This window comes from Myotis myotis, unplaced genomic scaffold (assembly GCF_014108235.1).
Source record: "Myotis myotis isolate mMyoMyo1 unplaced genomic scaffold, mMyoMyo1.p scaffold_m19_p_15, whole genome shotgun sequence".
NCBI classification, from domain to species: domain Eukaryota; kingdom Metazoa; phylum Chordata; class Mammalia; order Chiroptera; family Vespertilionidae; genus Myotis; species Myotis myotis.
The window spans coordinates 746307-766783 of record NW_023416319.1 but is presented as its reverse complement, the minus strand read 5'-3'; the positions used below and the strand labels follow the sequence as shown (position 1 = coordinate 766783).

Here is a 20477-nt window from a genome sequence, read left to right as displayed (position 1 = left end):
CAATTTGCATATTAGCCTTTTGTTAGATAAAATTTTAGAACAATTTTAGATTCACAGAACACGTGAGAAGATAATACAAAGATTCCCATATGCCCATTTTCCTTTGGGTGGGTATCTCCATAGTTATGAGGCATTTGCTATAACTAAAGTCCTCAGTTAATTTAGAGAGGTAACTGGATCCTTCTTATCATTTAATTTCTTAAGGGTTGTTTCTGTGTGTATGCGATGCTGTGAAGGAAATAGTTCCACGTCGTTGGCTTCTGTTCAGTTTTCGGGGAGGGGGTGTCAGGGCAGCAAATTTGTAAACAACGAAATTCTCTCTGAAGCTGCACTGAAGGGGGTTCCGTCGGCAGAAGTCTCTTCCTGGTTACACAGCTAAGCAGAGGGGACCGTGTCCTAGCGCGGAACTAACTCTGGAAACCAGACCGGCGCGAATGGAAACTGAGCAAGTCCGCGCTGCAGGAAGCTCATTGTTGTGGGCGCTTTAGAGATTGGACTCACCCAGATCCTGATTTTGGAATTGAAAATCCTGCAAGGCTGGGTGTGGCTGCTCTGCAGTGCTGGGCGAGGGGTCTGCAGAGGAGCCCTGACTGTCGGGGGGGGGGGGGGGGGGGGGGGGGCGGTCGTGGCAGGGGCTGGAGGCATCACTCGGGAACAAAGCGGGACCAGGGAGCCTTGGTCATGGGCGTCTAGCAGGAAAGGACCAGCCCCGAGGCTGTAGGCGGGGAGGGGGCGGCACCTGCTGTGCCCAGGCCTTCCTGGGCGGCACAAGTTCATTCTTGCGGCTTCTCTTCCCGATCAGGAGCTGGAGCGCCAGAGATGAAATGGGTCCAAGGTCCAGCAGCGTGTGCAGGGGCCCAGGCCTCATGCAGAGGGAGGCGGGCCTGCTGTTTGCCGTTGGGGAAACGGGGTGACAGGGACGCAGATACACAGGGCCTGGTCCTCCCTTGCTGGGCCGAGTGAGCCTGGGCGCGGAGTCCCAGAGGAGTTGGTGATGCAGGGGTCACCTCCCAAAGCTGGTAGTCCCAACATTCTCTCCAGGCCTGGCACGCAGGCCCCAGAGCAGTGGCTCCCAAAGCCCTCTGTGTGGGGGCTGGTGGGAAACCAGCACGGCCCCTTCCCAGGAGCCCCCAGTCTGAGGGCACAGAAACCCTAGGAGCTGCCCTTCTTGGCCCAGGACCTGGGCGTTTGCAGCACCTTATTGGGGGGCGGATCCTGACCCTGTAGTGCTCGCCTCTTGCTGTGCATTGGTTCCAGGATCCCCACAGACACAGAATCCCCCGTGGGAAATGGGGCAGTGTTTAACAGAACCTTCTCTCTCTCTCTCTCTCTCTCTCTCTCTCTCTCTCTCTCTCTCTCTCACACACACACACACACACACACACACACACACACACTGCCCCGTGCACCCCCCCCAACACACACTTTAAATCATCTTTAGAGTACTTATGACAGTGTAAATACTGTATAAATAGTTATACTATATTGTTTAGGGAATAACGATCCAAAAAGTCTGTACACGTTCACCAAAATGCAGCCACCACAGATGTGATTGCATAGCGTACACCAGCAACAGTGTAGCATTTTTAAAAACATTTTATTTTTGATCCACTGCTGGTTGAGTCCGTGGATGTGGAGCCCGCGGATGCGGAGGGTCCGGCTGTGGCCCTGACTGGTCAGCACGTCCCAGGTGTTGCTGGGTTTGGGGCACAAGCAGGGCCTCCGTCAGTTTCTGATGGTCCTTCCTGGAAGGACCGCATCCCAGAGCCACGGGACATTTCAGGTCAGAGCTCTTGGCAGGGAGAGCGCGGCTTTCCGCGTGAATTGTTTGTTTTGCCATGAAACGTGCATTCCTGCCAGTAGGTGAGTTGGTGAGATCGCTGGTGTTCTCTGAGGTGGTCCCCGATGGGCGCAGTTCCTGTGGAGACCGGTTCCCGGCCCGGGCAGGGGGCGGTTCTGTGTATTTCTAGTGCAAACCTTTTTCCCCCGACGCAGAGCTGCCGCACGTGTCCAGAGCATTTTATGTTCTAAGCGACAGCGTGGTCCCTGTGGGGCATTTAAGATAACCATTAAAGAATATTCTCGTGAAACTAAAACCCTAAATATGCAAAACTCGGCCAAGACGGAAGAAAGGAACAAAACCAGCTTTGAGCTAAGTAACCAAACCAGAAAGGTTTCATTCTTCTCTCCCTTCCTGTGACCTTGACCACAAACCTCGGGCTGTGTCCCCACTTCCTCCCTCCCTGGGTGGGGAGGGGCCAGAGTGGGCAAAGGCAGGCTGGTACCAGCTACTCTGAGTGTCGGAAACCAGCCTGACTGTGGCCTCTGCATGTTCTCTCCAAGATGCCCGGCCCCCAAGCGTGACCCCAAAGTGGCTTTTTCAGCAAGTTGACCTGTTCGTGCCTGGCCCAATTCTAGTGAGAAAAGTCCCACCAGGCGTGGGATTAGGGTGAGGAATAGTAACAGCCCAGGGAGCAGTGGGTCCCCCAGACTCCCTGGCCAGCGCCTCCAGCTGGGACCAAGGTGTCTTCCACCCTGAAAAGCATGGTGCTTCTTTCCTCCATCATTCGGCCTCGGACTTGCTCTCCCTCCAGGTGTCTGCTGCGCCATCTAAGCTACTTATACATTCATTGCCCTGGATGAAATAAAAAAGCAAGCGGCAGCTTTTTATTTTTTGGTGCATTTTAAATAACTCTGTTCCTACAGGAAGGGGAGTCGGGTAATTAAATTACAGTGCGCGCGAGGTTCGGGTGCGAGGTTTCAGGTGCCTGGAAGGGCGCTGACAACGCTGGTGCAGTGAACACCCGGGTCCCCTCCCCACGCCTGTCCTCGAAGACATGTCCGGCTTCAAGAGCTGAGACCCAGCTGCAGGGGAGGTTTCTGCTTCGAGCCTTCGTTTACTCTGGAAGTTGGTCCTGTGCGTGAATTCCAGGAAAGCCGTCGCCCATGCAGAACGCAGCAGTAACTCGGGATGCCGTTCCGCCGTCGGCGCTGCGCCCTCCGTGAGTTGATGAGTCGCGGAGATTGGCCTGGTAAGAGGCGGCACCTTCCCGTGGCAGTGAATTTTACTGCTGGCGGGGAGCCGGGGCCCAGAGCGTCGCCCGGTTCCCTGTGTGTTGGGAGGAGCGGCCCTGCCGCAGCCAGAGCGGATTCTGTGCTCGCCATCCCGTGGGTTCCTCACGTGGCCACGCCAGGCTGTGAGCAAACATTTGTGCCTCGCCGGGGCGTGGTGGACCTTGGGACATGCGTGTGGCACTCATGCACGTGTCTTACAGATTGCGTGATTGTAGGAGCACATGATTAGCTTCCCAGGTCTCTTTGTAAGAGGGGTGAAGACTCCAGGCCCCGCTGCTCCTGGCCACCCATTTTCCCTGCACGTCCACTCGGCTCCGCCCCGCTGGGCCAGCGGGTGACAGGAGCGGGAGGCACCGCCTGGGTCAGGCTCGGGCTCTGCCACCCTGCACCTCTGTCCCCCACGTCCTGTCTGCTTTGGGCCTCAGCTTTGTCATTTTAAATGATGCTCACACCGTCCCTAGTTCCTAAGGCTGTTGGGAAGGCGGGTTAGTCCACACAGCATCCTTAGCACAGTGCCCAGGACGCTTAACTTGGGAGTTGTTCCTGCGACAGCTGCCGCTCTCCGTAATGCTACTGAGGGGCCAGACCTCACCAGTGGGCACAGGGCCTGGTGTGCCGGCCTTGCCATTACTGCGCCTTTGCTTTTAGAGACCCTGTTCTCCTGGTGGCTGAGTCCCAGGCCACCCTAATCAGGATAGGGGTCCTCTCTAGCTGAGCGGAAGAGATGTGGTGTTCAGTTTCGAACAGCCTGTGCTGTGTCTGGGAGCTGGGGGCAAGGAGGAGAGGGGGCTCCCATTCCTCCCCCAGGCTGCTCCTCAAGGAGAAACCACCCCCAAGGAATGTGTGGGTGCTGGCCCCTCCACCAGGGCAGTTCCTACCAGGAAATGTTTTTAGAGCTTGGCTGGCCCAGCGGATGGAAATACGATGTTTGCTCTAGCAATTTGCTTCGTCCTGGAAACATCCCTGGACAGTGCCAAGCCCGCGGTGGGGAGCAGTGTGCTCAGCTCGTTGGGACGCCCAGGACGGCCGTTTGAGTGGAACAGGGGTACGTACCAGAGCGGTTTGCCCCCGCGGGACCCCGTGGGAGCTGGAGCTGAGAGGGGCTGCGAGTGCCCTTGGGCACAACTGGGGCAGGCTGGAAGATTCCAGAACCGGGGAAACATTTACAGATGTGAGGCTGCATTATCGGTCTGAAATCTCTGACTCTCTGGCCCTCCTTGGTCTCCCAGAGGGCGCTCAGCCCTGCCCGGCACCTGAGTACAGCCACAGGCCTCCAGAGCCTTCCTTCCGGAGCCTGAGCAGCACCAGTTCCCTCCACATCATCTCCAGGTTGGTCACTGCAGATGAGCTAAGAGACAGGCAGGCAGACATGGGAAAGGGGCGTGGGGTCTCAGCCAGTCCTGGTGAGGTACAAAAACTGCATTTCCATTTAAAAGCCACTTGAAACCTTTCCTTATTTAAAAAAAAAAAATTTCAGAGCAAGGGAGAGAGAGAGAGAGAAACATCAATGATGAGAGAGAATCATTGGTCAGCTGCCTCCTGTATACCAACCACTGGGGATTGCGCCCACAACCCGGACATGTGCCCTGACTGAGAATCAAGCTGACCACTGGCCAGGCAAAAAAAAATCTTGAACTCAAACAATTTCAAATGACTTATTGATGGCGCCTCCCTGAGGCGGGGCAGCAGGCAGTGCGGGGCGATGGTCTGCGTGGAGGTGGGAGGCGGCCCCTTGTTTTCTGTCGTGGATTCCCGTGGAGTGTGGGTGGGGGGTAAAAATAGCACCGGTGCCTGAAATAAATGGCCGTGTGGAGGGCGTGTGCGCCTGGCTCAGGCTGCCCCATGTGCTCCAACCCTCCGTGTCATTCGCTCTTCAGAAGAGTGACTTGGGTTCGAGGTTCTCAGCAGCCACGTGCTTTGCAGGTCATGGGTGGGGCTGTGGAGCGTGTTCACAGGGGCGACGGCCTCCTGGTCGATCCTGAACCCCACCTCACCCTAAGTGTCTCCCCAGAAGAGCAGCCAAGCCAGGCCTCATACAGACTCCCCGACGCACCCTGTTCCTGGCTCTCTGGCTCCCAGTGAGCCAGCTGGGGCAGGGTGCTGGCTGCAGGCCGTGGCTTTTCCGGGACAGCTGGGAACCAGGGCGGGTCCACGAAGGCAGGTCTTGGGGCCAAGCTACATCTCACCGAAACCATGGTGTTTTTCGAAGTCACACACTCTGCGTTTCCTCCACGTCTCACTACGGTTGTCCACAGTTGTACCTTTTAAATGGAAGCGCACGCCTCCTCCGGATCCCTGAGGCAGCAGCACTTTCGCCTCCAGCCTGGGCTCCTTCTCTTTGCGATGCCCCTTTGGGTCAGCAGCTGCCCCGGAAAGTTGAGGACTGGTGTGCAGAAACCTCCCGCCCGCCCTGGTGGCAGAAGAGCGTTCTGGGGGCCATAGAAGACCCCGGGCCCTGGGACGTGGGCGTTGGTGGCGACGTCTCCCAGAGCTGGGCTGGCTCCCATCTCCCATCTCCACGCACTGTGGTTTCGCGTTTTAACAGGGTGTAGTTGTGGTGCTCGCCTGCTGCGCGGTGTTAGGGCCGCCCTCCTGCTGCCGGGTCAGTGAGGAAAGCAAGGTGGTGGGAGGAGTGGTTCGCACACGGGCGGCGCCCAGAGGAGCCCTGGCCCCAGCGCTGTGGGGATGGTGCTCACCGCGCCGGCGGGGACCTGTCTGTGACGCTCGTGCCCGTGCTCTGTAAGTGCCCGCCTTCGGGAAGAATGGAAGCAGTTCCTGGCTGCGTGCCCACCTGGTCTTGACAAAGAAAGGGGCTCGTCTTCCAGCTGGGTGCAGCGGCGCCCTGCTTTGCCTGCTGTATGGGGCTCAGTTGGGGGGACAGCTCGGAGTTCCAGTCGGGGCTTCTGTAAAGCTCTGTGGCTGTTCGGGAAGAACAAACAGCAGTTTTCCAGAAAGCCTCCGAGTTTTCTGGGGCTCCGACGAGAAGCTGGAACGGCCCCCAGTGTGCGGTTCCTGCTGCCCTGTGGTGGGGGCTGGCTGCCCCGAGACCCCGCTGGGGGCTGGTGGACAGGAGACGGGCCAGCCCTCCCCCCGGCCCAGCCCTGTGACCTGTCAGAGCCATAACAAAGACCAGGCCAGCCTGTCGCCAAGAGAACAGGATGCGCTCTTGAAGGAGGATTAAAAGGTAAGTTGGATCTGGGACAAATCAGGTCCAAAAGCCCGGGCTTTTGTCAACAAATGAACTTGGCCCTATTTTAAGCCGCACATGTTATGTACCAGGACTTCCTGTTTTTCCAGAGAAAAACGTCTTTTGGTTTTTGTGATGATGGATTTATTGAAACATTTGCTATTCAAGTGACCCAAGTAGTTTTCCAACCAAAAAGTAAAACGGGAGATTTTGTGACCCGGAGAGGTAACACGTGTGCACACGCAGCGAGAATGGTTTCCCGGGAAGGCTCATTCAGGAGGCCCCTGCCCTGTCATGAACAATGAACAAAGAGCTGATTGCCAGTGAGGGTCCTAGACGGCTCGAAGCTCGGGGCTTGGCTTGTGCGGGGCGGGGGCTGCGCGGGGACAATTGAAAGGGGGTTTTTGTTGTTCTCTGGGCTAAGTTGAGCCATGTGCTCTCTTTCTAGGAGCCTGGCCTGGCCCATCAGAGCCGCTAAGTCCCGCCCACTTCCTGCCGCCCTCTCGACACCAACAGATGTTTTTTCTTACCAGTGTCACTAGGCCTCTGTGCGCGCTGACCTCATCAAATTGTATTGGGGCCATTTTCATAACTTTTGTTTCTAAAAACCCGTTTAACCCTTCCTGAGCTCCCCTCTGAGAATAAGATCACCCTGCTTCCTGCTTCTGCCCAGTTTTCATTTGGCCCCTGGACCTGGTGGCGGGTGGACTGAGCCCACCCGGGTCTGGTTTCCACAGAGCGGGGTGAGCCCACAGCTGAAAACTGGAAGTCTGCCCCGAGGACAGACTCACAGACATGGATTCAGGGCAGTTCCCAGCCCCTCCTGGGAGAGAACTGCCCAGAATGTGCAGGCGGTGCACTGATCTGTGCCAGGACCGATACTCATCAAACAATGGGGGCCCCGGGGGAGGGACTGGGAGGTGGGCCCCAGTAGGCATACCTCAGGGCACCTGTGCGACCCGGGCTGCCATTGCCCAAAGTGGGCTGGGAGATGGCATGGGAGGTCCTAGGCCTGTGGAAGTTTCTGGAGCCACACCCCTCGTCTGAGTGCAGACCCCCCTCCGGCCAGGGGCTGTGTGTGGTAGAGGCGGAAGGAGAGGGGTGGTGCTCCAGCCTTCACTTGAAGCTCACACCCAGAACAGCAGTGACTCGAGGGAATGCGTGTGTGCCCTGGCCCTGCCCCTCGAGCCCTGGGCTGTGATGTTATGTGAGAGGAGTGGACTTCCTCTGGGCTCCCCCTTCTGAAAATGTGCGGGTCGGTGGCGCCTCTGTCCTACGAGCGCCTGGAAGGCTAGGAGCTCCCCGGAAGCCTCACCCAGAACGGGTTTGAGGCCCGAGACGGGCGATGGTGTGTTCTCCGAGGTGCGGGCGCCTGGCTTTGGTTGGTGCGGAAGTGTTTGCGGGCCGCCTGCACATGTCCAGTGAGTGCGCGCTCAGAAGGCACGCAGCCGCCCACAGCGCTCCGTGCGCCAGTGTGGCGACAGTGGTGCGTGTGGCAGGGACATCCCAGCTTCGGAGCGCAGTCAGACTGCCCGTCCCCCGGTCCCTCCCGCAGAGGGAGCCCCTGCCAGTGGCCCGAGCAAGCTTTCTAGTGAGATTCCAGCCCGTTTCCCTTCCTTGTTCTGCTGGCCTGTCTCTTGGCCAACTTTGTGGGTATTCCATCCCCCTCGGGTCTGACGGGCTCCACGTCTGGGGTGATAGTTGGGGTTTGGGGGCTGTGGGCGGGGCTCAAGGAGATGGAACTGCACGTTTTCAGCCTGGATGGCATGGCTGAAGCTGGCTCTGAGCTTTCAAATTTCTGGACCAGCAACACCTGGCAGAGCTGCTGGGGATGACATGGGGTCCTAGGCATGACGTGGGGTCCCAGGGATGACAGGTCTTAGGGGATGACATGGGGATCCTAGGGATGATGTGCGGTCCTAGGGATGATGCGGGGTCCTAGGGATGATGTGGGGTCCTAGGGGATGACGCGGGGTCCTAGGGGATGAGCGGAAACATGAGCTAGAAGTGACCTGGAGTTGTTGCGTCTCAGGGCCTCAGTCTGTGAGGGCAGCAGTTTGGGTTTGTTAATTTCTCAAGTCTCAAAATGTTCCAGAAATGCCATGATTCCAGGAAGCCGTCCAGGGCCACAAAAGCATGTGTGCATCTGTGCACACACATGTGCGGTTTTGTGTACCCACCCACAGCTACACTCCAGGCCCCTCTGCCCTTGGGTTCCTGGCATCTCAGGGCCATCTGTCATTTCTCGTCTGTCATTTCTCGTCGCGGGAAAGGGCTCGTCTATGCTCTGAAACTGAGCAGACGGCTTTCGTGTCACCTGCTCCTCTCCTCTGACTGGGAGAGCTCCGCGGCAATAGCTGCCGTTCAAGGACCAGAAAGCGGAGGCTGTTCCCCAGCGACTCACCAGGCGGCTAGAGGGCTCATCTGAACGTGCGCCTGGTCCCCGGCCGTCTCTGATGTCCCGGGTTTATGGGGGCGCCTGGGTCCGAGGGAGGGCCGGGTGCCTCCGTTTAGTCTGCGTGTGGGGCACAGCCCTGGGATGTGTCTTACGTGCCGGGTGAGTGAACAGCACCTCGATGACCCTTCCCATGCCTGTGGGTTGCTGATGTTCGGAGAAGTTTCCTGGGAGATTACGGAGCAGGAGGTACGGCAGGCCCGGCGTCACTGCAGGCGGCGGGGGGTTTACTGCATTGGTGGCTTGCGTTAGCGTCCTCTGTCCTGTGGGGCATGGGAACGTGGTGGCACTGCAGTCCACGCGTGTTCTCGCTTATCCCTCTGCTGTTCACTGGGCCCTCTGGGTGCCGCGGTGAATCTGATGGGTCAGGAGAGGGGCTACACCATGGCCAGCTTTTCAGAAGTTCATGTTACACCACTTCCTTTGCTTTTACAAAAGACCTGCATGAATACCTGCTTTTGCTGATGAAAGAAATCGGACAACTTTTGCTTTTACCAAAAAAGGTAAAAAGTGGAAATAACATTTGTTTTGTGAACTGTTACTGTGTCAGTGGAGCCCGAGTGAGGGCGACCCTGCTTTTACTGTCCGTAAGTGTTAGTTAGGTTTATGGTTTGGTGGGTTATTTTGGGGTGTGGGAGTGCTCAAAAAATTTCCCATATCCTATATAATAAAGAGCTAATATGCTAATTAGATTGGAGGCAGAACGATCTTCCGGAATGACCAGTGGGCGGGGGGCGGGGCCACGAGGCAACCAGAGCTGCGAGGGCCGAACCCTTTGCACCAATTTCGTGCATCAGGCCTCTGGGAAATGAATAATTGCTTCTTTGCTTTACGCCGTGTCTGCTTACGGGCGTGTTCATGGGACGCTGTACTTCACACAGCAGGGACCCTGTGTTGTGCAAGCAGCACCTCATTTGAAATAAAGGATGGGCCACCCCAGGCAGACAGAGCCACTCCTGTTTTGTGGCCCTAAATGGCCCCTCAGACACGGCTGGTGACTGCGCTGGGGAGGGGTGGGCACGCTCTCCGGGGGCTACAGGCTGGCCTGCAGGCTTTGAACAGGTTACTCAGGAGCCTGTTTGGTTTGGGCCCCGCCTGGCTGCTCCGATCCACTCGCCGCTGAACTTGGGGCCAAAGCTGGTCCCTGCTGCTTCAGGAGGCGGTGGGTTTAGAGCAGCGGTTCTCAACCTGTGGGTCGCGACCCCTTTGGCGGTCGAACGACCCTTTCACAGGGGTCGCCTAAGACCATCCTGCATATCAGATATTTACATGACGATTCATGACAGTAGCAACATGACAGTTATGAAGTAGCAACAAAAATAATTTTATGGTTGGGTCACAACATGAGGAACTGTATTTAAAGGGCCAGAAGGTTGAGAACCACTGGTTTAGAGGGAGCTCTCCTGCTGTCTGTGTTTGAGATCATCTTTCCAGACACTTGCTTTCTAAAAATGCACCAAGAACCCAGCCAGCCATCATTTCCTCAGATAACTTATCTCGACCACACGCCTAAAGGCGCTCTCTGACTGAAGGCCCTCCTGCAGGCGCCTCTGACCCCAGGCCTTCCTGTTGGCCTCTCTCAGCCTCTCCCTGGCCTACCAGGTGGCCCACACGCCTGCCTGTGTTGTCCACCCTGAAGTGGGCTGTGAACAGAGGTCAAAGTGAGTCCCACCAATGTGGTTTGGAGCAAGGTGGGGAGGGTCTTGTGATGTCAGAGCAGGAAGGGCAGAGAGAGGCTCCCGCAGCCTGTGGCCTGGAGAAGGTGGAGTCAGAGCTCAGGTGGGGCACTCAGATCTCCATGTGTGGGTCCTTCCAGAGGCATCACCTGCCAAGTCAGGCCAAGAATAAGCCATATCCTTGGGGCATCTGTTGCTATGGCAACCTTAGCTTTGCTTGGTGCTGAGAGGATGCTGGTCCTGTGGCGGGCGGGACATGTGTGTCCCCTACTTCAGCACTGATGGACTGGACCAGCCCCTCCTTTCCTTCTCCAGCCTGAACCTTGTGGGTGCTCTGCAGGGGTGGGGGGCAGGCTTGATGCGCTGCATCTGTGGTCAGCTCCCCTCTGCTGTGGCCAGCCTGGCAGGTGGAGGGGCCCAGAGAGAAAGCCCTCCCTCCGCTGTCACTGCCGACCAGAATCAGCTCCTGGAAAATCCACTCTTCCCTCCTCCCTCTCCAAGTGCGTGTCTGTGGGGAGGTGGTGTATTCTGAGGCGTCCAAGGTTCACAGCAAACACCCCAGGGGGTGAGAGAACTGACGGCCACCGGCCGGCAGATGTGCCTGTGCCTGGAAACTGGTTTGTCATGGGAACGCTGGCAGGCCTTTGCCAGTCCCACCTCAGCCCTTTCCTCGTAAACTATGTCTCTGCCAAGTTGCTTTCAATTCCCATCACTGTGGCTCATTCCTCGTTGACGTATCTTTAAACCAGGCACCCAGGCACAATGAAAACTCATCCTTAGGGTGGCCTCTGGCCCTTCCTGCATCAGGGGAGTGAGCTCCTCTACTCCATGACCTGCCTCCATAGCAGGCCTCCAGCTCAGGGGACCACCCTGCCAGCCCTGAGGCACAGGCCACGGGCAGAGGCCACTGTGGTCCCCTGCCCCTGGCTGGGGTGTTCCTAAGGCTTGAGCATGTTTTCTGTAAGGGCAATGGGAGGTGCCTGTCCCTTCTTCATCTTGAAACTGAGGGGAAATGCAGTGTGTCATCCTGAAACCACCCCGACTTTTTTCCGGGGTACCTGGACTCTTGCTCCAGGTTCTCCAAGAGGCCAACTTGGGGTGGACAGGAGCGGGGGCCGGGGGGGGGGGGGGGTTCCTGGCCAAGCAGCTCAGGCCCACAGCCTCGGAGGCCAAGCAGGGCGTGCAGTGCCCTCTGCTGGCCACAGGGCCCCATCGCTGGGCACCAGGCCTGCTCTGGGAAGGGCTGGAACAGAAGCCAGCTCCACACACAGGCTGTGAGCCCAGAGTGCAGAGACAAGCCCTCCCTGCGGATTCCCACCGCAGGGGTCTGGTCTCCCGGGCAGCTGTGTCCCCCAGGGAGGCGATGCTCGAGGAGACGGCAGTATTTGAGGCATTCCAGGGGCAGCCAGCAAGAGGCAGGCGTCTGCCAAGCCTGACATTAGGGTCTCTAAAAACTTAAGATCCATCATTACTATCTGTTTAAAAAGGTTTCTTCAATATATTTTTATTGATTTCAGAGAGGAAGGGAGAGAGAGGAACACCAAGGATGAGAGCAAATCACTGGTTGGCTGCACGACAGACCAAGCCCGCAACCCGGGCATGTGCCCTTGACTGGAATCGAACCGGGGACCCTTCAGTCCACAGGCTGACGCTCTATCCACTGAGCAAAACTGGCTAGGGCTGATAACCAACTTACTAGTATTCCTGTAATTGTCTTTGTTAGACATTTAAATACGAGTATAATTCATATATGTTGGAATAAGCCAAATAATCCAAAGTTGCCTTAAAAATGTTAAATTTTTACTACTCCCCACTCCCCACCCGCCCCCGTTCCTTCGACTCTGTATTTTCAAGTTTAGCACAAGCTTAGCGGTGGCGTCCATACAGCTGTCTCCTGTGGCTCCTGCCTGTGTGGCCCCCAGGCCCAGCCCTCCGTGGCTATCAGCTGCTTCATCTGTGGTTTCACTCCGCACCGGACCATACAACAGACGCATATGGCTACACGATTGTATCACAGGCGGCAGATACCACCCTCAGGTGACCTCTGGGCCCTGGAGGACCTCCCTGTGGCAGAGGCCAGCCTGCGGGCATTTTCTGAGAACTTTCTCACATTCTGGATGCGTCCTCTGAGCGCTGTTCACTTTCCTTGCTCAGTGGAAGCATTCTGCAGAGATTTCTTGCTCTCTGTATGCAGCTTAAGGATGAGTTGTTGGGTCAGGGTCAAGGTCAGGGTGGACCCCATTCAGCTGGTCTTGGCCACTCTCCTGCCCAAGGGGAGGACGGGTCGGAAAACGGGGCCGGAAGAACCAGCCTGTGTTCCTGGTTCCTCAGTCCCAACGCGAGGCGCGAGGAAGGCCCGTTGACCCTCCCTCTCCGTGCGGATGAGAGTTTACTTGCCTTTATCCTTTTTGTTTTGTTTCGCTGGTATTTTTAAAGGATGCTTTATTACAACTGTTTATTTCTAAAGCATATTTTTAAGTCAAGTGCTTTTAAAGTGTGTGGAAGTCCTTCCCACGGGAGTCTCGCTTTCCTCATCAGGGAAGACAACGCGGAATTCTCATTGTGGCACACACAGCACAGCCTATTCGGAAAGGCCGGCGTCGCTCCTGCTCTGGTCCCTGCTGCCTCGCTGGTTCGTCCGGCACGCTTCCTGCCTTTGCTGCCTCTTGTGATGGCCTCTGACCTCGCAGGCCACCCTGCAGCGCCGGGCCCCCATCCACTCAGACTCGCTTTCTCTGTTTGTCCTCCGGCAGGACGAGCTCGGGGCAGTTATGGGCCTGCACAGCTCCTTTCTGTCTCCTTCAAAGCCCAGAGAATACTTGGGGGGAGGGGCAGGTACAAAGAGTGAGATCACAGGCTCGAGTCCTTACCTGACACCCACATCGAGAAGCTCAGGGAATTTGAATTCTCTGGTCACCCACTTGGTGGCGGGTTTTGACCTGCCCTGAATTGTTGAAGGTGGTTTTTATACTCGTACATTAATCCAGCCGGGTGAGCGTGTGCCTGTGTTCCGGTGTAGAAACGTTAGTGGTTGGTCTGGGTTTCCCCACCATACGGTGTTGGCGTTTTACCCCAGCGCCTGGGGGAAAGGGTGGTGGACGATGTGCCTGGGCGTCTGTCTGAGGCCATTGTTGCATCAGCTCTGGGAGCAGAGGCTGGGGCCCACAGAGCCGATTGAGGGCATGTGACCAGGGTGTGACCTTGCTGCCTGAGGGCTGGGCTGCTACTGGGCCTTCCCTGGGGACAGATAAACAGCCAGGACTTGAGTGGCGGGCAGGCCGGGCTCTGGGAACCAGCGTGGAGCCTGAGTGTGGCTAAGGGTCCTCTGCTTACCTCCGAGCAGGGGGGGGGCTAGGGGGGGGGCTGCCCTACACACCGTTTTGTGCTACTTGGTGTCTAAAGTCTGTTTTTAACATTGGCGGGAGGTGGGGGGGGGGGGGGCAAAAAAATAAAGCAATATGCCTGCAAGCTACTGAGCAAGGAACCAAGGGGCAGGAGGAGCTCCTGGGCGCCCATGAGTCTCATTCCACAGGGCTCCGTTTCATCCCTTAAAGCGCATTTCTAGTAACTGTATTAGCTGTGGTGTTAAGTCTGCTGTTTAACCCCAGGCCAGGTTTCCTCGCTGCTCCCTGAGCCCCTGGACACTTGTTTTGTTAGACCTGGATTTTAATTGGTCCCTCGGATCCAGTTTACTGAATGAGACCGCATTGCCTGTCTGAGGTCCCACCTGCCGTCCGCCCAGGCCCAGGCCCAGGGCCTGCTGCTCCTGCTTGGCCTGAGCTGTGGGACAGGTTCTTTCAGGAGCCTGAGGACCCAAGACTGAGCCGGGACTAGATGAGTCAGAGAGGGCGGCCTGCATGCTCCAGGCCCTATTAGAGCGCAGGTCCTGCCGATGGCTGGGGCGGGGGCGGGGGGCTCACCGGTGTTCAGCCTGTTGCTACTCCTCTGGGTCCCTCACAGGTTGGGGAATGAGCCTGACACATCAGAGGGCCTTGTCGCCTGTGGTGCAGGAGACCCTGGAGTGGTGGTGTCCCTCCAGGGATCCCAGGCTCTGGAAGGGGTCCCTGAGCCCCGGGGCCTGCTGGGAGCCTTTGTACTTCTGTGGGATCATCTCAACCTCCCAAACTGGAACCCTGCCCCGCGGTGTAACAAGGAAGTGTATCCTGAGCCGCTCAAGCGTAAGGCCCGGTCCCGGTTAGCACAGAGCTAAGAAGGCTGTCGTGGGTCTCCCTGGTTTAGCAGAATTCTCATTCGAAAGATGTCCGTTACTTTGTGGGACCTTCCGCTGTCTGATCTTTGTGAAGATGAGGAACTAGAATAAAGAAACTGGGGAAGCCTTAGGGATGTACTCGGGGTACGAGTGCAGGGGGGGGCCTGGGTTTCTGCGCCCTGTGGTGGGTCCGGTCCGGCCCGTAGGCAGGGCAGCCGGCTGGTCGTCCTCAGTCAAGTGAACTGCCAGACCTTAGACCTGGTCGGGGGAGGGGAGCCTCCATTCTCTTGCCCTCACTTTTGGGTGTTTCCATTTTGTCTTTGCTGTCCCAGCAGCGGCTGTACAACGAAGTGTTTTCCTTCCTTTTATCCCCGTTTTCTTAAATCTGGGGTTTCCCTTTCATGGAATAGGCCTCTTTCCAGCAGTAAACAGGCAGCTGGCTTTCTCGTCCAGGCGTCTTCCCCGCTCAGCACGGTGAATTCCTGACGCCAGACCTTCCAGCCCAGGTCACACCCTCATCTCACGGGAGAAGGCTGTGTTTCTGTTGTTTGTAAGGTTTGGCCTTGGTGCACTGTCCCTGCTGATGAAAGACCTGACTTGCCTTTTGACCTTTCGTGGGTTTCGCTGAGTTGCACCTCCAGGGGCGGGGGGTGGGGGGCAGTCTGCGCCTGGGCCTGTGTCCAAAGGGGTGTCTTCCCAAGGAAGGCGCGAGCGGTCCTTGGGGGTCTGTTGCTTCCCACCAGATGCCTCTGCGTTGGGGAGAAGAGGCTCTCCTTCCTTCCTCCTGAGTTCTTGGCTGGTCTTCATAGTCAAGTGGACAGAAGACAGTCACCGGGGAAAGGCGCCCCATAAAGATAAGAGCCAGGGGCAAGCCCGGCAGTGGAGGCTCCTGTGCCGTCCTGAGCTGAGGCGCAGGGCGGGGCGGGCGGCTGGGGCTGGAGGCTGGGTCATTAGATTCTCTCAGGCAGCGCAGGGAGAGGTCTTGTTTTCAGGCCAGGTTAGTGGGAGGATTGCTGGGTCTCGGTTGCCTTCAGCTCAGAGTAAACCCACGTGCCCATGTGGCACCTGGTGGGGTGGCATGTCCTCCCTTGCACACGTGTTTGTTCTTATCTGACCCTCACAGCCACTCTGGGATGCAGGTCATGTGATCCCTCTCCTCCAGAAAGGGGCCTGCTTATCCCCACAGCACGGCCCCCCTCTTCCCTGCATGGCCTTTGTTTACCTGTTCCACGGCGACTGCATCATGTCAGGTGATGGTCGGGGGATCAATTCAGTGGCAGGAAGTTCTGGCTTAAGCATGTGGACCAGCAGAAAGGAAAGGTGGAGGTTGGCTCTCACAGCAGGCACTGCCGAGGGAGCCCAGGGCCAGCGCGGGTGACAGGGTGCTGGCCTCGGCGCGGACACCACTGCTCCCAGCTGAGCTCCGCGGAGGGCTGTGGTAATTGAGTCCTTGCAGTAGCTGGCTCCTTCAGGAGACGGATGTCACACTTCATACATTCTTGCTTCAAAAGAAATACTGCAGGAAGGGGATCGAAGCGACACGAATCAGAGGTTACTGCCACCAAGTCCAGACCTCACACATCCAGACTCGCTGTCTGCGTGGCCACTGGGACAGGGCGGGCACCGCAGCTGGAGGAGCCGCAGGAGAGCCGGCCACAGGACCTCCCCTCCCCACCCTCCAAAACGCCGGCCACAGAAGTCACTTGCTTTTTAAAAAACTTTTTAAATAATAGGACACAGATGATTTGTATAAGCTGATGCCTGGTCTTCCCTTTGATTGCATAATTGAGGTTCTGCTTATCATTTTTTCAGGAAGCCATCTAATTATACAGATTAAAATTCAAAGGAAGCAAAAAGGCTGATTATGCCTCACCCAGGGGATTGGAGGAGGGTGTGGGCTCTTGCTCAGACGGTGATGCTGTCGGTCCTCACCTCTGAGGCGCTTCACAAATAGGAACCAGCGCCCCTCTCACCCTCTGCGGGTTCGCGCCCGGGCTCTGGCTTCACCACAGCGTCCGGGACCCAAGCTCTGGGCAGGCTGAGTGCCCCCGGGCACACTGGGGTCCTATCCTCTGTGATGTCCATCCCCCCCCCCCCCCTTTCGCATGATGGACCTTCAATAAGTGCAGCAAAGCAAAGCAATTTAAAGGATACGCCCACCAAGTCGTCATCCACCCAGGTCTTCCGCTGCGTTAGGGCTGCCTTCCTTCATCTCACTAACCCAGCTCGGCCGTTCCTGGTGTGAGGGCTCCCCTGGTTTGGGAAGAGTTTGGGTATCTCTTGGATTAATGTTGCATTAATTATTTATGGGATCAGAAATTGTGCCTTTCCCCAGCTCTTTAAAGAAAACACCACATAATTATTGCCATAAATCTTTGGGGTGCTTTTTCAGTCTCGTTGCTGGGAAATTAGCCATTAACCACCATGGGCCATAAGCCACCTGCCTTTGCACAGTCACACCGGCATGCTGACCTGGGATAGAGGAACTCCGCGTTTTGCATAACTGACCACTGAACACGATAGTCCCCACTATTGACCCTGGGCCTCGCTTTTGTCTCCAGTCCCTCCTTGGCTGGGTAGCTGGGACACCTTTTTCTCTGTGTGGTTATTGTCCAGCTACGGCTGCAGCAGCGAGTTCAGAGCTGGGACACTGGGGTGCAGGTAACAGTATGCTCTCGGCTGGTCCGTGGATGAGCAGGAAGTGAGGGTTGGAGCCTCCCAGAGCGAGAGGCCACAGACTCCCTCCTCATCCTCGGTGCCATGTGGGTTCCCTTCGGAGGCTCCCACATCCCAGCCCTTCTACCTGGACGCTACCCTTATGGATGGCTCGGTGGCCCCCTCCACATGCAAGGAAGGCTTGGGAGATGGCACTGTGCCCGCTGGGGAGGAGTGTGGGCCTTTCTGTCCGTTCTCCTGCCGTGGCGCCAAGGGCTCATGTGGTCCGCAGCAGCAGCTGACCCCTGATGGGAAGGTCCTGTGAACCACCTGGCAGACGGCCTTGAGCCTCTCATGTAGTCGCAGGTGGGTGCCAGCATTCAGTGCCAGTGAACCTGGGACCTGTTTCCCAGGTGCTCCCGGGGCCTGTGCCACCCGCTGCGGCTCTGCCCTTGGGGTCACAGATGCACAGGACACGTCCAAAGGTCTGTCCCTTGGTCTTTGGCATTGAGTACAAATTACTCCGCTTCCCTGAAGTTAAAAGCAAGAGACCCGATGCCATCGGCTAGCTGTGGGGACAGAGGGCTCTAGCCTGAGCCTGTTTGGTGCTTCCTGCCACAGGCCGGAGATGGGCCCTGGCCCGGAGCAGCCCTTCTGCCGTGAGGGCGGAGGGCGAGCGCCAGGCGGCAGGTCCCCTTAGAGAGGAGCAGCCGTCCTGACTGACCTGTCGCCCTGTGCCCCGGGTGTCCGGAGAGTAAGGCCTCTTTTCTCCTTGTTTCAGGGTTCATAGCGGCGTCATGCCCGCAGCCTCCTGCCAGTCCCCTAAGTCTTAGAGGACCGCTTTGCCTTTTGAATCAGAGTTGCAAAGTTCGATAAAGAATGGCCCTTGTGGATAAGCACAAAGTCAAGCGCCAGCGATTGGACAGAATTTGTGAAGGTAAGAGCCAGCGTGATGGGCGGTTTTCAGCCGAAGTCGCGCAGTCCTGCCCTCGGTCGTGGCCAGGCCACCTGTCTCACCTCCCACTTGTCGGGAACTGGTTCCTGCACCCCCGCACTCCGGCCAAGGCCCCTGGACCCTAGCACCTCTCACCATCAGGCACCTCTGGCCTTGGCCTTGTGGTCAGCAGGCCTGACCTTTGCATAGAGAGGTTGAGGCCTGGCTTCCGGTTGGGTGGGCCAGGAGGAAGCTGGGGAGGAAGTAGGCCTCAAGGTCCATTTTTTTCCACTTACCTAAGATCATTTGCATATGAAAGACACAGTATATTAGGACCATCTTTTTTACTTCCTGAAGTTTCCGGACTTGCTCTGTTTCGAATTAAGATGTTTGCAAGGATGGATTACACATTGATCCTAAGGGAACCAGTGCTGCCCTTGTGTGCGCATCCCTGCGTCTCTGAGGATGCCTGGGAGTGCTTTAGTCATGAAAGGAAAACAAACATGATTAAAGTCTAATGGAAACCTGGCGACAGCACTCAACAACGTTGCCGAAGCAGCGCCCTCTCCTCATTAGGGAGGGGCGGGGAATCGAGAGCAGCCGTGTGCCACCACGGGCACCGGGCCCGCTCGGTGTGGCTCAGCTCCGCGTGCTTCCTGGTGACTTCGCCCAGGGCTGGTCACAGGCGATGGTGGGAGCCCGCTCACTCGGACAGGAGCACGTCTCCCACCACCAGTTGTCCGTATAGAACTGCTCTCTGAGTGGACGTGGTCCCAGCCACGGGGGATGGAGGCATCAGAGCCGCGTTCTGCCGAGTGGCGGAGCCCTGAGAGACCCCAGAATGTAAGAGCACGACTGGGGTTCCGCAGGGTGCCGAGGTTGGGGTTTATGCATTTTTTAAAAAATCAGCATTTAAAAATGTTCAAGCTCACAGATGGATAGGCGGTCCAGTGGACAGTGATGTCCCTTCCGCTGTGTATCCCACTGGATAACTCGCTGTCTGCTTCTTTCTGTAGAGACGTAGCTGGAAATACCATGTGTGAGAGGGAGTGGGTGGGCTTTTCCAGACCCCCGGAGCGGAGCTGTGAGAGCAGCAGTTCGCTCTGAAGCCCAGGGCATGGATCTCTTTTTAGCATCCTTTCCTGCGTAGACACTGCACCAGTCAGCCCAGGGAACTGGGCCTCGTGCCAACATCCTCTGATCCAGAGACTTCCTCCCCACCTGCTTCAGCCGCTCCGTGTGCCTGTGTGACACCCGCCAAGGAACAGTGCGCTTAGTCCTCCAGGCTCTTGGGTCTCCGTAATCTCCCATCATTCCAGGGCCTCTGACCTTTAAAAGCACTGACATCATGCAAACCCTTGGGCCAGTTGGTTTGTACAACATCCCATAACCGAGGTTCACCTGATTAGGGAGGGATTTTTAAATGCTGTTGACCTTCTGTGGAAAGGAGCTGCCATTTAGGTCTTGTTCCAGTTCCAGAAAGCTCCAGGTTTCGGTTCCAAGGTGGGTGTCAGGGATGTCTGGCTGGTCCCACAGCCGCAAGCCCCGTCGTTGTCTAGGGTGCGATCAGAGCGGAGAACGGGACTGAAGGGCGCCGGCGCGGGCAGCCGCTGACCATCTTTCTGAGCCTCTCTCCCAGCGCGGGTCGCCAGCCTCCTGCCCGTTTCTTATAACAGGTGTCGGTCTCACCTGCATCGTGAACATGGCCCTGAGACAGTAGCAGTAACACATTCTGAAATTTCGCCACAGCACACCCTCAGGTAGACACCCCAGAATTCTCTCACTCACTGTAGCTTCTAAATTGTGGTCCCAAACATTTGTTTAGTGAGGTACCAGCTGCTGCAGAACGTCTCCGTGGGCTCCTTGCCTGGATAGGCCGATGGAGCATCTGTCCCAGGTGAAGGCGCCTTCACACGTGATGCTGGGGCTCGAGGTCATGCACAGGGCAGAGTACCACTTGCTCCTCCGGCTGGTCTGGGGCCTCCATCCAAACCAGCTGGAATAGTGGTCTTGCCCGGTGACTTGAAGGCCTGATGCAATTGCTTTAAGCAGCGCTCCTGTTTGCATGTGTATCATTAATTCTCTGCTTTATCGTGATGCTAATACCAAGCCGTCCTGCGTGACTTGGAGCAGGGCCTGCAGCTGCCTGCTCAGGACCAGAGGCGGCTCCTTTGGGATGTGTAACCGAGGCCTGGTTTCCCTCTGGGTGTTTGCTGGCATGATGGACGGGCTGCGACAGTCAGGGTTTTAATCTGTCACTGCTGTAGCGGCGCAGGTCGGCCTGA

The 20477-nt window shown here is 57.1% G+C and overlaps 1 protein-coding gene across 7 annotated transcripts in view; it reads left to right on the top strand.

Annotated features, from left to right (window-relative positions):
* CTBP2 (C-terminal binding protein 2) overlaps positions 1–20477 on the top strand; it is a 101257-nt gene that overhangs the window by 59428 nt on the left and 21352 nt on the right. For all 7 annotated transcript variants that reach the window (XM_036335617.1, XM_036335618.1, XM_036335623.1 and 4 more), the window contains one exon: positions 18040–18195. In XM_036335617.1, coding sequence (XP_036191510.1) covers positions 18138–18195 — 58 coding nt within the window. In that variant the 5' untranslated portion in view covers positions 18040–18137. The remainder of the gene's footprint in view (positions 1–18039; positions 18196–20477) is intronic.